The sequence below is a fragment of the Festucalex cinctus genome, chromosome 10, assembly GCF_051991245.1.
Source record: "Festucalex cinctus isolate MCC-2025b chromosome 10, RoL_Fcin_1.0, whole genome shotgun sequence".
NCBI classification, from domain to species: domain Eukaryota; kingdom Metazoa; phylum Chordata; class Actinopteri; order Syngnathiformes; family Syngnathidae; genus Festucalex; species Festucalex cinctus.
The window spans coordinates 10,085,762-10,104,041 of NC_135420.1; the positions used below are offsets into that span (position 1 = coordinate 10,085,762).

The 18,280-nt window shown below is 38.1% G+C and overlaps 1 protein-coding gene across 2 annotated transcripts in view; it reads right to left on the reverse strand.

The window, feature by feature from the left end:
* pde4ba (phosphodiesterase 4B, cAMP-specific a) overlaps positions 1 to 18,280 on the reverse strand; it is a 199,959-nt gene that overhangs the window by 158,710 nt on the left and 22,969 nt on the right. For both annotated transcript variants that reach the window (XM_077533933.1, XM_077533932.1), the window contains exons 2-3: positions 14,428 to 14,523; positions 4,076 to 4,314 (exon numbers count right to left, since the gene is read on the reverse strand). In XM_077533933.1, the coding sequence (XP_077390059.1) occupies positions 4,076 to 4,314; positions 14,428 to 14,469 (281 nt within the window). In that variant the 5' untranslated portion in view covers positions 14,470 to 14,523. The remainder of the gene's footprint in view (positions 1 to 4,075; positions 4,315 to 14,427; positions 14,524 to 18,280) is intronic.

The window sequence follows — 18,280 nt, forward strand, 5'->3', positions numbered from 1 at the left end:
ATAAAAGTAGGTTTTGGAGTGTGGTTATTAACCAAATAAATGTTCCTTGCTGGCATCAGGTCTCAAAGAAGACTGAAGAAAATAAACATGACATATATGTAGATCCTTGCCTATTAAAAAAAAAAAAAAAAAAAAAAACATTCTGCAGGATAAGTAACTGAAGAGACACTTAAGAATACTGCAAAATAACTGTTCTATAAATAGCATCTCACAGTGAAACCTTTGCAGCAAGGAGAATATGCGTGGGACTTTTTTATGCCAGGGGGAAGGAGATCTTGCATGTCTAACAGTAGGTCAGGTGCAGGTGATGGATGATTGGGGGGGGGGGGGGGTCTTTGTGTCAGGCTAATGTCCTGAGATGAGAGACATTAATGTAGAGTCTCCAGTTATATAACCTCCATTCTTCTTAACGCTCTCTTTCATACCACAGCTCTCACTTGTGAGGGCAAACAACAGTGCATTGTGGCCCAGATTAGAAGACGTAAATGGATACACAAAAGGTTTCTGGAGTAAGAGAGTAACACAGGAGAGTGGAGAAAATCTCAGACAACAGAGGATATTTGCTAGGGAAGAATAATGACAAGAAGACGCAGTTAAAAGGGGAACAAATAAAGTTGAAAGCTTCAAAGAGCTTTATTTCAAGGAGACATTTTCCTTGTGGAGTTTTAATATATACTTGCATTAAGGGAGTTATTATAGTAAACATGTGGATGGATGGATGGATGGATGGATGGATGGATGGATGGATGGATGGATGGATGGATGGATGGATGGATGGATGGATGGATGGATGGATGGAACTAAAAACAGCTGTGTCCAAAATAACCAAATTTTGGGCCAAAAAAGGACCAACCCTCTACTGGGTCAATTTGACCCAAACGGTCAGTTTGTTTTTGTACAACCCAGAAAATTGGGTCATTTTGTTGGGTCAAATTGATCCAAGCAATGGACCAGGGCCCGGTTGTTCAATTCTCGGTTATTTTAACCACTGTTTAACCCCTAACCGCCCTAAATTCTTAACCCGCCGTTAACTAACCGGCCGTTAAAGATGCGTTGTTCAAAACATGGTTAGTCACGCTGTTTGTTAACGGCACTGTCAAAGTTAACCGTGCCATTTATGTCACTCGTTAGCACTGATATATCCCACAATTCCTATTTTTGTTTACTTCCGGGTTGGTGAAAGAAAATGGAATAGATACTAGTATCCACACACCGAAAAAAAAAGAAGCTTTTTTTTTCAGTCAGTTTTCTGCTGACAAAGAAATCATTCAATGAATGGTTGAAGCAATTTAGGTTTTTGTGAAATAATGTATTTTTATTATTTTTCTAATTCATTATTGTGATATTTTTGTGTAATATTTTTGTATTTTTGGCAATATTTGTGTAGCATAAAATGCTAATATTCATGTAGCATATAATATTGTATGCTTTTGTCTGATTTTGTTTCATATTTTTGTCTATTTTTATTGTCTAACATATTTGTATTTTTGACTGATTTATATTTTTTGCGTAATATTTTCATAGAATAGTTTTGGATTATGTGTCTTGTTTTTGTATTTACATCTGTGTGTATTAATCTTTTTGTAATTATTACTATTTGTAATTAGCTTTAGATCAAAATTAATAAAAAAAAATACTGTATTATATTTAAATTAAATAATTAGCAGCTATTTAGTGTTGTTTGATTATTGACGTGAACGCAAACAAGAAACATTACAGGTAACCTCTCTTTGGAATCACCACCCACTAAATGTTGGGCAAGCCCCCTCCTCTGTCTGTAGAACTAATATTTTAAAAAATAAATAAATAAATAAATAAAAAACAATTTCATTATTTCTCTTTTGACTCAGCTTATGCAAATTGGGCTGTGCGAACCAATGTTTACGATTTTCCCATTCTCAGACTAAAAGGTGTGAACTTTACAAGAGTCATTTCCAAATCTTGTCAAAATCTTCCCATGTAGAGTTTATATTCCACAATTTCAATTAGGAGTTTCACAGTGTTCAGGAAGGAGCTTGCTGACCCAGACATTTAACAGTCAAGCAAACTGAAGGAGACATACTGCACCTTAATAGCTCTGAAAATATTGGATGCTCACCAGGGTAATGTCTGCCAGAGAATGACGTACGCACACCTTGCCTGCCATGAACACTACAAACTGGGCTGAGCTGCATCTAACAAAAGGAATGACGACAGATATGAGGACGTCATCATATCCTCAAAGGACCCGAGCCAATGAATATCCCTGTAGGATGAGAGGCGAGGGGGAAATCCTTTCCAAATATTTCTTTTCATACGCTTATTATGATTACATCTTCCTCACTCTAATCCCTCACAAGTTATGAAGTGTATCTTTCCTTATAAGTTAGAATAACATAACGGGAATGGTATGTGTTATTTTTATTTTATTTATTTATTTTCTGATGATGATGTAAGTCAAACTGTGTCCTATGTTTTCACTGCTCTCTTGTGGAAGAAAGTGGCACTGCAACTCCACAAAAAACCTCAGGAATAAAACAATTTTAACAAAAAGGGGGTCAAGTTAATTAGATATTGGTCAATAAAAATTGTCAATATCCTTTGAAGAGATGCAGGCAGTACACAAAAAAACTCCTCCTAACATAAAACCCCCTAGAGCAGCACTTTTCAGAACACTGTTTTTTGTGAAAAGAACACTTGTCTTAAAGGAAACAATGCAGTCACACTGACTTGTTGATCAGATTGGTGCGTGATGTGTTGGATCTTCATAAAAAATGAAAGTCCACATATAATGGTGCTCTGAAATATTGCAGGTAGCTCACACAAATATGTCAGCGCTCTCTAACTAGAAGAATAATGGCACTGTATGGTGTATGGCCTACATATCCAACTTGGGTGTCAGGAAAATGAATGGATAGCTCTGAATTGAGGAGCATTTCAATCATTATGTTTTGCTACAGTGTGTGGTAAACATTGACGAAAACAAGCAGCCAGAATATAAAAAACTCACATTTGAATAGCATATAATACATTCCTGATATTTTGTTATTTACATTCTATGAAGTAGCGTGAATTGTTGACTTGTTATGTCTACTTAATATACAGGGGTGTCCAAACTTTTTTATTTGAGGGCCACATACAGAAAATCAGAAGGACGCAAGGGCCACATAATGTTCTGAAGAGAAATTGTGATTAGTTCTAAAAATTGTACAAATAATTTATTTGTGCTTTTGCATATTTAAAAAAATGCTGCAGTATATAAACCAATTTATTTTTCAATATGGCTTTAGGGTTATTAGTTTTGGAATTTTTTATTTTAGTTAGTTTTTACTTCATTTTGAGTTTTGTTTTTAATAGAAAATTTTTAATTAGAATTCAGGGTAGTTCTGTTAGTTTTTGTTATATTAGTTTTTGTTCTTTAATAAATGCTTAGTTTTAGTTTAGTTTGTTAGTTTCAGTATTAGTTTTATTTTATTATTATATATATATATATTTTTTTATATGTGTATTACTTGTGCGCAATATTTTAAAAACACCATACTTTCAAACGTCCTTATTCTGGTTAATATCAAAATAAATCTACTAAAAATCACATTTAAAATCATCCCCAAAGGCTCATGCATCAAATTAATTACCACAGACTAAAACGAAGGACATGTTTGCTGTAATTATAGTTAGTTTTAGTTGGTTTTGTAAACATAAAATGTAGTTTCAGTTAGTTGTCGGTTTTTTAAAAGCATTTTTGTTTTTATTTTATTTTGTTAATGAAATTGCTTTTTGAATTTTAGTTTTAGTTATTTCGTTAGTTTTAGTTAACTAAAATAACCTTTAATGGCACCTGTGTTTTTCAACACCCTCCCTTCTTACTTTGACCATCTCAAAAACCTTTTTGTTTTTGTTAATTTATTTGAACTGAGTCAAATGCCATTTTTAGCATATGCCGTGGGCCACTGAAAAATGGACGGCGGGCCGCAAATGGCCCCCGGGCCAGAGTTTGGACACCTCTGACTTAAAATGTACTGAATTCCTGTTTGTTTGTTGTTTCAAATTGTTGTGACAAAACATTGCTTTTTTCAATTCTCCAAAACGTACTCACCATTCCGGGTCAACCGGCGTGATGTCTATCCTGGGAGGGGCTCCGAAAGGTAAAGACGTAGGTCGGGACATGACCTCACGGTCAGGTGTCCGAGCCCTCTCCCCCTGGCGCCATGACAACGGCGGCAGCTGCAGGTTGCCGGACAAACGCCTCCGCCCTCTGCGCAGGTCGACGCCCAGCGTGCATGCCGGGGACGTGAACGACTCGCTGAGGCAACAATCTGACAGCTCTTTGCCATCCTGAAAAGACACATGAAGCAATGAGGCCGTTTTGGATTTGGAAAGGTTACATAATGCTGATATAATATTACTTAGGGTTTCTCTATGAGATTATCCTAAAGAGTTTGATTACTCAAGTTCCAGTGTTTATTTATGTATTTATTTTCCCATTAGTGTGTCATAAGTCTTCCCACTAAGGGGCACTAGAGGCCTTTTTAAGCATACAGATATACTTGAGAACTAATGTTTGATGATGTTTTTGTTAGGGTTTGAATTGAAAACAACTTTGCCCTGAAGTGGATGTTTTTGTTGTTGTTCTGCACTTTCTTCATATGTGTTTATCTTTGGGGGGTTTTTTTTTGGTTGTTTTATTGATTGATATATTTTTTTTGTCTTCCATTTACAACTGCTGCTCAGTAGTGACACGTAAAAGTGTCACACTTTTTATTCTAATGAGTTAAGCGCCTCTTCACCTACTTCATCAGCTCAGTGACACTTGACAGTGCACACAGCTCAGACCAAGGGCATAGTTGAGAGGTTCTGAATTAGGCTCCCCTGCGCCTTGACTTTTAGCGCAACTCAATTCAATTCAGTTTCAGCTTATCGCAACACCTGTTTCCAAGTTGCCCGCGTGCTGTGCAAATCGAGTGCTTATAGATCATATCATCAAAAATATGGAGCAAAGTAAGTGGGTAATGATAATAGGGCCACCAAAGTATTTCCTGAAGACTGAGGTCTAGCGACAGTTCTGGATTGAGTCAGTCATTATTGTCACGTCTTGCAGATCAAAAGTTGTGAGAATTTTGATACAACATACTAGGGATAGACCGATTATCGGCAGCGAATATGAGGTTTTCATCAGGAATTGTATGAGTTTTTATTTGTCGTTTGGAACATATTCAGACAAATTTTCACTGCAAAAATCTTTTGAAACCTTTTATGAACCCTAACAAAAACCCCAAATGAGCTACAGTCGCCAGAATTTGTCACGCAGGGAACTTTTCATTTATGGATCTATTTAATTTCCATTTTATAAAAAATAGGATCTCCCTCCACTTTTTATGTAAAAAAAAAAAATAAATCAATAAATTATGTTGAAATTTTAATTTTAATTTTAAATTTTTAATTTTAAACATTACTTACAGTAGAAATCTTTAGGGATCTATTTACTTGCTTTTTTATTTTTATTATTATTGTGGGTTTTTTTTTATTTAGCTTATGCTAATGACCCTGGAAGCTCTGCAATTTTTTTACATTTTTTTTTAAATCAAATTTGTCAATATAGTTTAAAAGAAACCCTTTTTTTCTATTTTACTGCAAATGAATATCGGCTCGAAATATCGGTTATCGGCCTCCTCGACTACTAATAATCGGTATCGGCCTTGAAAAAACATTGGTCTATCACTACAAATACAGTATGTCATTAATTAAGATGCAAAATCGGTGAGGCTGCTCTGGCTTATTTTGTTTTTGTTTATTTTATATCAATGATGTAAATAAGAGTACAGGTGAACAAATACAGTATTCTTATCATCAGTATGCGCTCTCTCTCTCTCTCTTTCTCTCTCTCTCTCTCTCTCTCTCTCTCTCTCTCCCCAGAATTTGTGCTCACTGTTTCTCCGCTAATAATTATATATGATATGGAGATAGTAGTATTCCTGTGAAATGTTAACAGTTGTCATGTGAACCCCACAACACACTTCTGCCACTAGGCTACCAAGACTCACATTGAGAAAGATGGCGTTCAAATACCTTCAATGACCAGTTACTGTCATGTCATCAGTTCTCTCGGGTTGAAATGACCTGACAGAAAAGGAAATGGCCAAAACGGGTGGAGACAAATACTAGACAGATGGAGTGAATTTCCTTCTTGTCTGATGGTCGCTAGTTTTATAACACTACACATCAAACATCTCGTCAATTTTGCAATTTTTTTAAGTGTAACATTTAATTCACATTTATCTGTTTGATATACTTGCTGCACAAACAGGCCATGTCTTTTTTTTTTTTTAACAAAATGAATGACTCATTTTATAATTGAAAGATTGTTTTACTTTAACATCTGTATTTTGTCATTTTTGTAACATTACAAAACAACAATAAAAATAAAAAATAATAATATCTTTTATTTTTCACATTGGTGCATGTTTTAAGTAGTTTAAATCGATTTTAAATGTATTTTGTATTGTTACATCCCTATAACCATCACAGACACAACAAACAACTGTACATGATGGAACATAAAAGTAATAAAAAGGAAATGATTTACATCTTCCAACGAGAAGTATTAGGGGATGAGGTCATCTGTTCCCTGTCATCCGGGGGAGTATGTCACATGTGCTGTTCTCAAGGTGGAAATTAGCCCTTATGTATATTTCCTGACCACTACAGTTTAGCTGTACTGTCGACATGTTTTCTAGCTTGAAAACAAAAATACACCAAATGTGAACATTTTTATATAAAAACAATTATTTATGCTAAGCAAAAAGCTGTATTTATTTATTTATTTATTTATTCATAAAAAACATTATCCTTAAATATTATTGTTAAAAATGTACTTCCAATAAGTTTTTGGCAAAACCAGTTGCCATTTTTATGTTAAGCAAGGTTGTCGGTTTCTGCTGAAGCTAAAAGTTTGTCTCAATTGCTTTTCTACCTTTCTAGTCACTTGTACACATCAAAAACAGTTTATTTGACCATTTATTTGAAGAAGTTGTACAATTCTCTGCTGTTCTCGACATTTTCAATGACTTGTGCCAGGTTGGTCGGAATGTGTGACAATAGATTTCTGTTGAATTCTGTCACGTCTTTATCAAGTATTTAAATTGTTTAACAAGTTGTCGTAATATGTCAAGCATATTTCTATACATGTCCATTAGACTTTTTGTCCCCAGTTGTATCTGGACTTTTTCTAACAAAGGGAAATGTGTGAAGCATTAGATCAACCAATGATCAGCCAGTTTTCATAAACATCTCGAGCAAGTGAAGATAGCTTAAGTAGTCAGTGAAGTTACTTTCCAAGGTAACTGATCATCAAAGATGAGATCACAGCAATTAATTATCCAATTTCACCCCTAATCTGTCCCCCAAAAATACTACAAACAAATATTTGTTCATCTATCTATGCCAGTGAGTGACGTATAGTGACAGGCACAACAATTAAATGCTCTCGAATTCAATGTATTTCCGATTAGATTCATTGTAAAACGAGTGTCCTTGTCACATCTCAGGGCACATATTGGCTCACCCACCCCCAGCAAAGCCCTAATCACTGGAAACACTTGGCATTTTGATGCCAAGGCAATATAGCCACAGGGAGGAAATGACGAGATGAGCTGAGAAAACAGCACCTGCTTTCCATCAAGGAGGAGGGATTGAGAGGGCGGCAAGAGGAAAAGATCGAGAGTGGGCTCTTGGTCAGAGAGAATGAGGGGGAAAGCTGGATGGAACGGCAGGATGAGATGGTAGGGGAATGACTTTCTGAGTGGGAGGCGAGGAGAGTGGCGTCAAGAGGCAAGGAAATAAATTGATTAGGATTACGTCTATGAAATAAGATGTTCATCTGCGGCTGTGGATAATGTATGCTCAAATGTATAAGCACTGTGATTTTCCTAGACACAACATGAATAGAAACACCCACCTGTGCTTGCAACTGCACATACTGCAGCTTATGTAGCTCCACGGTGTGACCTCTGCGTCCTTGTTAGATTAGCTACTGGAATCATTAAGCTTAAAGGGTTGGAAAATTGCTTTAGCATACTGTTGTCGATGTTTTGTTTTTTACTGTGAGGATTAAGCCTGATTTATACTTCTGCTTTTGCTCTTGCGTTAAAGAGTAACTCAACACTAAATCAACTTTTTTTTTTTGCTGATAAACTGATGTCTACAAATGCTGACCACACCCAACCCTCTTCCCATTCGCAATTTCCAATCTTAGTGAGGGGTGGAGCAAGAGTCTGATTTCCTGTTGAGTTAAACTTTAATGACCAGCGCACATCACGTGATTTACGCCGAGAAGTGCTGGGCACACATCTCCAATTCTTGTACGTTGGCATAGTATCGCTCGTGATTTGTCCGTTTGATGGCGTACTCAGCTTTTTTTCTCTCCCCCCGGAATGTTTCCGTGTAGGCAACTGTTTGTAAGTGCAGGCAGCGCGGATTCAATTCCCGCCTGTCATGACTCGGGTCATGCAGGAGTTTGGCTCTTGTCTCATGTCTGGGGTCATGCCTGGGTTAAGTTGGAGTAGAGTTCATGACCGTGCGCCAGAGTTCACGACCCGTTATGTGTCTGTTTTGGTATTCTGTTGTGTGCTGAGAGGTTGGATCCCAAAACGCAGACACAAATAAGGTTTTAACTAGTTGTTCTCATAACTTGACTAAACTAAAAACAACGAGAATGCATCGAGAATCACAACACGCCAAGCCCCCCTTGGGCAGCGGAGAAGCACAGCGTAACAGTGAGCAATAATCCGGCAACCACACACATTTCTCAGACCCTTATATAGACAATCAATCTCATTGGTTTTGGCTAAACATGTGAGTACCAGTGCTGACATGGAAATCTCTGATTGACAGTTGACCCCGTAATGCGATTACGGATTCTTGACATCATATACATCACATAGTATTACAGATCGTCTCAGACATCATATAGCCTAAAACTAGTGGAAACTGGATGCTGTTAGATCAATAGCAAAACAGACACGTAACGGGTCGTGAACACTGGAGCACGGTCATGAACTCTACTCCAACTTAACCCAGGCGTGACCCCAGACATGAGACAAAACCCAAACATTACTCCTGCATGACCCGAGTCATGACACCGCCCAGGAGACCATGTTTGTGTGTGATTGTGTGGATGTGTGTGTGGCAAGAAATAAACCACAACAAACCTTCACTAAGCACGGAGCGTGTTGTGTTTTGGCAAGTGACAGCTGACAGTAACCGTTGCAAATTGGCATTAAATAATTGCCATGGTGATGAGCCAACTCTGTCCCCACTCCATGCTTTGTTCCTTGTTCCGGAAACAAGAAACGACTTCCTGAATTGGCCATAAAATGCAGAGGACTCTCCACTCTGTGGCGTCCTAGCTAATAGCAGCCGTAGTGACACCCTGACTTGAAGTGAAACTACATTTTCATAACAACCTAATATGTATCGCACACAAGTAAGAAGGCAAAAGCACGAGCGGCAGTCCGCCGTGACGTCTCCACTGTCGCCCCCCCGCAGAAGTATAATTAGACCGTTAGGCCTACTCAATCAAGATATTTGAGTGTTGACAACTATGTCTACTTAGCAGATAGCTAGCTTGCTAGATAGCTAGCTTGCTAGCTTGCTAGATAGATAGATAGATAGAAGTCGGTATCTCAGCCCAAGCCCCTCTGTAAACCCTAACTTTCATGACATATTAACAAGTGGGAATCATTTGCAGAAAATGCTGCATTGAGGACATGCAAAAAGACAATAGAGATTTATATGTCCAGAGGGAAAGTGTGTATTTGTAAAGACACGGCATAAGTGTCCATTAATCACATTTCTCTCATGACATCCCATTTTCCTCACAGCCTTTACGCTGTGTACAGCTTATTTACATTAAAGGTCTGATATACTATATCAGCCAGTGCTACTGTGCATTTGGCGACATCAATACAACTAAACATTTTAGTTGATTGGTCTGTAAATATAACGTCATTTACATAACATGGAATCACGTAGTGGGCGTGTGTGTGGGTGGCTCATAGAATTGTACTTTAGAGAGACTAGCATGTAGCTAATCTGTGACTCAATTTTTCCATAGCTATATACACATCTCTATAATGTTTCTTACACATTGTTACTTCTCCCCGGACTATCACTCCACTAAACAATATGTGCATGCAAACCAAAAAGCTGAAATGACTTAAATTGCCGTCAGCCAATTTCACTGAATGTGCTTTTATGTTCAAGCGTCAGACTAGCCAAATTCATCAAACGTCACATGTTCTGCTCTCCAGAGAAAGTGGGCAATTTATTCTCTTGTCACAGACCGGGGGATTTGGCTATTTCACAGCCATAAAGAATTGAAAAGAAATGATGATGAGAATGGAAAGAAAGCATTGACGAATTTGGAGCTGCACAGTTTTATTTAGACCCTGCTCCAATTGCCATTGTCGGAGGACTGTTCTATGTATCTATCTAGCTACATGTATCTGTCTGTCTGTCCGTCTGCCAGCCCAAACCAACCAACCAACCAACCAACCAACCAACAAACCAACCAAATCTGTGCCTGTCTGTCTGACTACCAATACCGCCATACGGGTGACAGAATACCGGCCGTTCCTGGTGGTGTCTCGTCACCTTTTTCACTATCCATTCGGCATAATGCAGTCCCAGAGTCTTCTGCCCTCCAGCCTCCAACTGCTTTCCCAGTGGGTCGAATCAAGGCTGCTTGATGATAGCTGCGGCCAGTGGAAGTTTCGTAAACGGTCGCTTACCGTGCAAGCAGGCCAAGGTTGCCAGATACTGTGTCAAATATTCCACACAATGTACTGTAAACTGATTTTACTTTTCAGGAGATTTGCTGGAAAAGTGACTGCTCGGGAGCCATGCTAGTTGAAATTCGGGAGTCTCTCAACTGAATCGGGCAAGTATGCCACAGTAGGAGGCTGATGACCATGCAGAACAGACCGAGACGCTCTATCAAGTCAGACAATGGAGGGATGGAAAAAAAAAACTTTCACTAAAAGCTTCAAATTTGTTTGGCAATAGGATCAAAATGTATTTATGTTTTTGTATGTGGTGCAACCCACACAAATACCCTATGAGTGATTGAGGGTTTCTTTTGTTGTTGTTGTTGTTTTGTTTTTTTAAATGAAATAAACTATTTTGTTGATTTAAAGAAAGTTCTGTTCAGCTTAATGGCTTGTATGGGTGAATCAGAGCGTTTATGTGTGTTGGAGCAAGTAAGTGTAGGTGTGTCCTAAAATAGAGAAGTGGAAGCCAGGAGATTTATTTTCATTTAGCTTTTCTTCGACCAAAGCAGGGAACAACTTGTTAACAGTCCCATGATCATCTGAAGTCATTTTCACCCCAGTTTATTTAATTGAATTGAGTCTATCAGTAAAATGTTGATGTTTTTATCTCTTGAGAACATCACATGATCAAACCCAGAAAACAGTTGATGCGCCCTTCGGCACTGTGATGCAAGTGGCTAAATGATCGATAAATGGGTGTATTTATTTGCTGCTTAGCTCACATTCTACAAACACCATAATAATCACAATGCCGTATTTAGATGAGTGGGGGCAACAATAGAAAATACTGTATTAATGTAAAGAACATTTTTGACTTGAATTCCTCTTTAAGTGACTTGAACAGGAATGGAGGTAATGCGGCTTGGGTGCGGTGAGTAAAGATGAACGTAACAAAAAATGTGATTAGCCACGATTTAATCATAACAAAGAGACAAGTAGGGTAGCTTTGTGTAAGGTAGCTTTGAATATTCTTTATTTGTTTGTTTAGTTAATAAATCCAATCATCATTTAAAAATGACATTTTATGTTTACTGTAGCTACTTGGGTTATCGATCTTAAGCATTTAATGTGGGAATGTGAGAAGTGGACAACTACATTTCACAACACTGTATAGCGATCTCGGCATTCATTTGGAAGTGGGCACTTGCTCCTTGCAATGCATTCACCAGAGATCAAAAATGGACACAAATATGCATTCCGCTGTTAATGTACTGTTCGAGACCAGAAAGTTGACACAAAACAAATGAACAAGGTAAGAGAAGGTGCTTCTCACGCAGAATGAAAAGCACATAATGTTCAAACTTGCATCAGGAGATAAAGTGAGTGACTGAGTAATGCACACCCACATTCTCTGCTACAAACTATTTGAGCAACATTATTAGACACCCACAACCACAGCAGAGTGCAGCAAGTGTACAGGTGCAACTCATATCAAGCCACAACGCTACTCACACATCCTAAAAATACTGAAGCTCATTTTAAAGGGAATCCACATTAAACGGAAACATATGCTAATTTGTAAACGTGATTCATTTTGTGGGAGGTAAGTCGATTTTACAGTATCCAGTGAAAGTAAAAGTCTAACAGCCACAATGCCATACAATTCTGAATTGAAATGAAATCATGGGAAAACTAAATGTTCTAAGTTGCACAAAACCATTGTGATGTATTATGTCAGAAAATAAACCTAAAAAACAGGTGCAGTGAGTATCAAAGGATTAAATACGGGCATGATGTTTGGGTTTGTTTTTCTTTTGTGACAAATATTTGCAGTAAGAAGGGCCTGCTTCAACAAGGCAACAAGGTTAACGGAAGAACGCGACAATCAGATGAATTGACAGAAGTAGAAGTGGAAAGACTGAAGAAGAATCACCATATGCGCTCTAACTTGTATTATTGTTGTTTTAACAGTTTAGGGCAACAACTAATGGGTCATTTATTTTTGTTTTCATTATTTGATTACGTAACTCCTTTACTGCCAAAAACGTTTAACAACGATTACTAAAATCACAATGTATGCCGCCATAAACATTAATTGATGTCAACTACGTTTTGCTTTGTTTTTTTTAATCAATTGGCAGTGCAAGTCTAAGTGCAGCGCTGCCTGGTCAATGGGTTGTGGAATAAAAAACAGCTACTAACTATGGCCAGCAGATGGCAGCATTGTATCTCTTTTCAATGGGCTCAAGCTGTATCAAATTACGATGAAACCTCTAATTCAGAGCGTCACTAAACAAAAAATATTAGTGTCAAAGTCACTGTTGTGCACAAAATGTATCTTTTCACAAAAAGCTTGTTTTCTCCTTATTTTTCTATTTTCGCTTGATTTTCACTCAAGTTACCTATTTTCAAATGGTGATTAGTAAAGAACAGAATAAGGCAGAAACTTTTTTTTTCTAGTTAAAGAATGGAACGCGATTTTTCATGTGGTATCCACCATGTTTATGTAGTAATAGCACACAATATTCTGATTGCTTTGAAAGGTGAGTTTAAATGCTCGAAATCGGCTGGCACTGGGGTTGTTTTGGATAACGTATGGCAGTAAAAGAGTTAAAAAAAAATTTTTTTTAACATATATAACATAGAACATTTTTGAAAATACTTTTTTACATGTCTTCCCCTTTAATTACTAAATTGCATGTACAAATAGTTTTTCTAATACAGTTTGTTTATGAAAGAGACGTTTGCTAATTTGCTAATCTTGCCAAATTGGAAGTCAACCAGCATCTTAGAAAACATCTCTGAACAAATTATAGAGGTGCTACTATATTTGAGTCTTCCTCTTTTCAGACCTGGAGCAGATGAGCTCCGGGAAACAAGGACAGGTCATGCTACCAATAGGATGGAGTCGGAGCAAGAAGATCTAATTTACTCCTCACATCACTCATCCAATAGTGTCTGCTTCTAAATAACACATTATATGAGATGAACAGACTCATAAAACTGGGAGGGTGGATGAGAATGTTTAGTTCAAACTGAATTCATTTTCAGAAAGTGGCAAAGTACAACAATCATTTCAACTTACTGAAATGAGTTTTGGAGAAAGAGGCATAGTTTAGTCTGAAAACTCTGCAATGTCTTCCTGCTTTGCTGTTTTTCTCCTTCCTTTTTCAGAACTGTGCGGGTGCTCCAGCTCTTTTTTGCTGGCTCTTCTTCCACACACCCACTGCTCTTATCTACTCACTTCGCATCATTACATCTGTCAGACAGTAATAGTAGACCTCAACTATCCGTATGCCTGCCTCATTATTTTGTTCTTTCACCTTATCGATGCGTTGTTGGCCTTTGCAGCATAACTGTCAAGTCACGTCTTGTGCTTTACTCACGTCTCCACTTCATTACTGTTCTCATTTGTGATTGTTTATAACCCTAATTCTATCATTATTTATTTTACACTTGTGTGTTTCATCATGTGGAATAAATGGTGGCAGGATTTTAACGACACTTTAAGGTCCTTGAAGAGTCAAACCTTTTTACACATCCACCATAATTATTTTAATTAATTTGCACAGTGCACCTTCGCTTGCCTCCAACTACAGTACTGTATTTTTGTTTTAAATACACTTCAAATATGAATCCTCACTTAGGTCTTATGATATTGGATGATGACTTAATGGCTTACATTGTTAGGAGACACTGTGAGGACACTCCGGCTTTTTCTCATCTTTCCTTGAGTAGGCTACTTCCACTGGCCACCAAAGCAGCCTCACATACACACCTGCAAATACAAACACACAGTTAACGACACTAGTATGAAAAGATTAGGCGGTGCATACAATGGCTAGTTTATTTCAGCACGTAAAATAAGGTGAGGTTACATTTTTCCCCACTAAATTTTCTATCGTGAGCTGAGAGAGAAAGAGAGAGAGAGAGAGAGAGAGAGAGAGAGAGAGAGAGAGAGAGAGAGAGAGAGAGAGAGAGAGAGAGAGAGAGAGAGAGAGAGAGAGAGAGAGAGATATGAACAGTGCATTATATCCCAATATAGCATTTTGAAACATAAAACAAATGGACAATGATGACAATTACCCAATTTGGTTGTGAATGGCTCTAAAAAGTGTAAATCAATGTGTGTTTTTTTTGTGTGTTTTGGGTTTTTTGCTCGTGCAACAATATCATCTTGACTATATTTCCGATGACTGCATGTTCTAATCACAGGCAAATTAGTTCAATTTTTTTTCTCCCTGTAATCACTCCTCTCAAGAACATAATGAATCAGCATGCTAATGAGACCTGAAGCAGCCTGAATGGATTTAGTCATTAAAGGCGATCTTCTCACCCCCACCCACCCCCCTCTCAATGAATGACAAACAGATGAAATCCGTTTTAGCTGTGGTAAAGAGAGATCTGATCATGGAAAGACATTGGATAAAATACTGAATATAATATATTAGGGAGGTAAAACAGAGTAAGGGAAAAGGTTCATGTCAGGACAGGACACTGAAAGAGGAGCACAACATACATTACATCCATCCTTTCCTATCTTGTTCAGTGTCACGGGGAGCTGAAGCTAATCCCAACTGACTTCAGGCGAAAGGAAGACTACACCCTGGACTGGTCCACAGTCAGTCATTGTCATGACTAGGGTCATGCAAGGGTTATGCTTTCTGTCATGACTAGGGTCCTGCAAGGGTTATGCTTACTGTCATGACTAGGGTCCTGCAAGGGTTATGTTTGGTTCATGCAAGTGTTATGTTTGGGTCATGACCATGTGGTCAAGTGTCTGTCTTGAACTGATGTAACCAACATCTAGTTTCAACTGGTAAGACGCTATGTGATGTCAGAAGCTATGTGATGTCAGGAATCTTTAATCTCTTTATCTGATCAACAGCCAATCAGATAATTCCATGTCAGTCCTGTTACCCACATGTCTAGCCACAAACAATCAGATTGATTCACTGTCTATATAAGATTGTCTGAGAAGTGTGTTTTTTTGTCGGTTTATTACCTCTGTTCCTCTGTGCAACTCCACGGCCCAAGTTAGCTTAGCGTCTCTTGATTCTTGATAAGTCTAGTAAAGTTTGTTCTACGCCTCACGATGCTATGCGAACAAAGAGTTAAAATCTTGTGTCTGCGTGTTTGGGATCCAACCCCAGAACATAACAGTCATAAGGACATATAGAAAGACAACCTTTTCACACTCAACATTCACAACATCGCTGAGCAGGAATTGGATATATGCTGCCTACATGGAAGGCAAGCGAGTGAACCACTATACTGTCCGTAACACAAGACTAACATATTTATTTTGTAAACGTAATCTTTAAAAAGAACAAGAGATTCATAGCAACTACAGAATCGCTTACACTTCTGTGTTCATGCCTATATTCATGGTTTTATATCCGTGCCTAGCACAAGTCTGGCACGATCTAATTGTGCATATGGTCAAGCTGCACCAAGTGTTGGTATTTTCACAGAAGCACGAGTTGTGGGCGTGAACACAGCCTCGCAGCAAGTGAAAGCGCTTGAGGGTCTTGGCATGTCAGAAGAAGACACTGAATGGCGTGGGACCAGGTCAAAGCACACAAAGCACTTGGAGACCAAGTGTTGTATTTTCCCTTAATAATTTGTAAAAACTGGACTACCAATCAAAACTGGGTGTAATAAGTAAAGGACAAGACAAAAAGATCTTCTGAAAAACATCGGGTCAGAAAAGAACCACTTTATTTAGTGCGAAATGTGTAAACCTGGGGCAGCACGGTGACTGAGTGGTTAGCACGTCCGCCTCCCAGTACAGGACTCGGGTTCGAGTCCAGGCTCCGGCCTTCCTGGGTGGAGTTTGCATGTTTTCCCTGTGCCTGCGTGGGTCTTCTCCGGGTCTTCTCCGGGTATTCCGGTCTCCTCCCACATTCCAAAAACATGCATGGCAGGTTAATTGGGCGCTCCGAATTGTCCCTAGGTGTGCTTGTGAGCGTGGATGGTTGTTCGTCTCTGCGTGACCTGCGATTGGCTAGCAACCAGTCCAGGGTGTCCCCCGCCTATTGCCCAAAGCCAGCTGAGATAGGCTCCAGCACTCCCCACGACCGTTGTGAGGAATAAGACGTCAAGAAAATGGATGAATGGATGGACGTGTAAACCTGACTCTAATGTCACTGATTCACCAGTCATGAAGTTAGCCACACTTCACTGTTTTAAGCAGCATTGCAGTCCAACATGGCGGCACACCAACTAACACAGCCACATTTAATTTTTATTAGAGCCCGACTGATTAAATAGCCGATATTAGTTCTTTTCAAATCAACAAAAATTGGTCATGTTTGTGTTTTATTTTTTAATTGATTATTATTATTATTATTATTATTATTATTTATTTAATATTTTTTTTTACCTAAAACACTTTTAACTCAAGACAGAAATGACAACCACACATTCCCCTGAACAACAAAAAATAGTCAAAATAAAATAAAATAAATTCAGCCTTTCTTTTTCCAGTTGTAAAGTGAAACAACTACTATAGGACAAAGTATTGTTAAACAGTTAAGTGTAATTCTGCAATTCATATATTTATCATTGTAAGAAGTTGAATAAGGGATCAAAATAGAAGTTTTTTTATTCAATATATATTTTTTAAACCAATCAATTGGTTATCGCAATTTTATTCTCCCAAATATCAGCATCAGCCTCAAAGAATTTATATTGGTCAGGCCCTACTTTTTATTTTTTTTTATAACCCAGATGTTTTTCATTGATGATTGAGATTGTCATGTGCTGAGGTTGGATCCCAAAGCGCAGACACAAATAAGATTTAAAATATTTATTCACATGTGAGGCGTGGAACAAACTTGACTAGACGAGAAACAAAGAGAGTTGCACAGCGAGACAGTGGTAATAATCTGACACGCACACGTCTCAAACCGCTACTACAGACAGTGAATTGATCTGATTGGTTGTGACTAAGTAAATGATTAAAGATTGACATCACAAAGCTCCTGACATAACATAGCTGACACATAACTTAAAACCAGTTGAAACTAGATGCTTTTACATCAATTCAAAACAGACACTTGTTACATCAGTACATAACAGACACTTGACCTCACGGTAATGAACCCAAACTTCACAGGTCATGAACTCAAACTTAACTCTGGCGTGACCCCAGACATGACAAAGATGACAGTTCTTAAGATTTGTCATTCAGGTGGTGGATGAGTTTCAGCAGTGGGGTGTGCGCTCATATGAAATCTGGAAGTCTTTTTATTTGTTAAATTTTCTGCAAATATTGTGCCTCTGCCACATTAAGTCATATTGCTCTACTATGTGCCACAAGACTTTATACAAATCAAAATAAAATGTAATTTTTCCACCAAACATTCTACGTCCTTTGTAAATGCCATCAGGGAGTGTTAAATCGTAAGGCTACATAACTACAATGCCTGCCCTCACTTTACAGTATGCAATTTGGACAACAAAACCTATTAGTAAGAGGCCATGACAAAACGTATTAGGCATCCTGTCACATTTCAGCTCCAGTCTGTGTT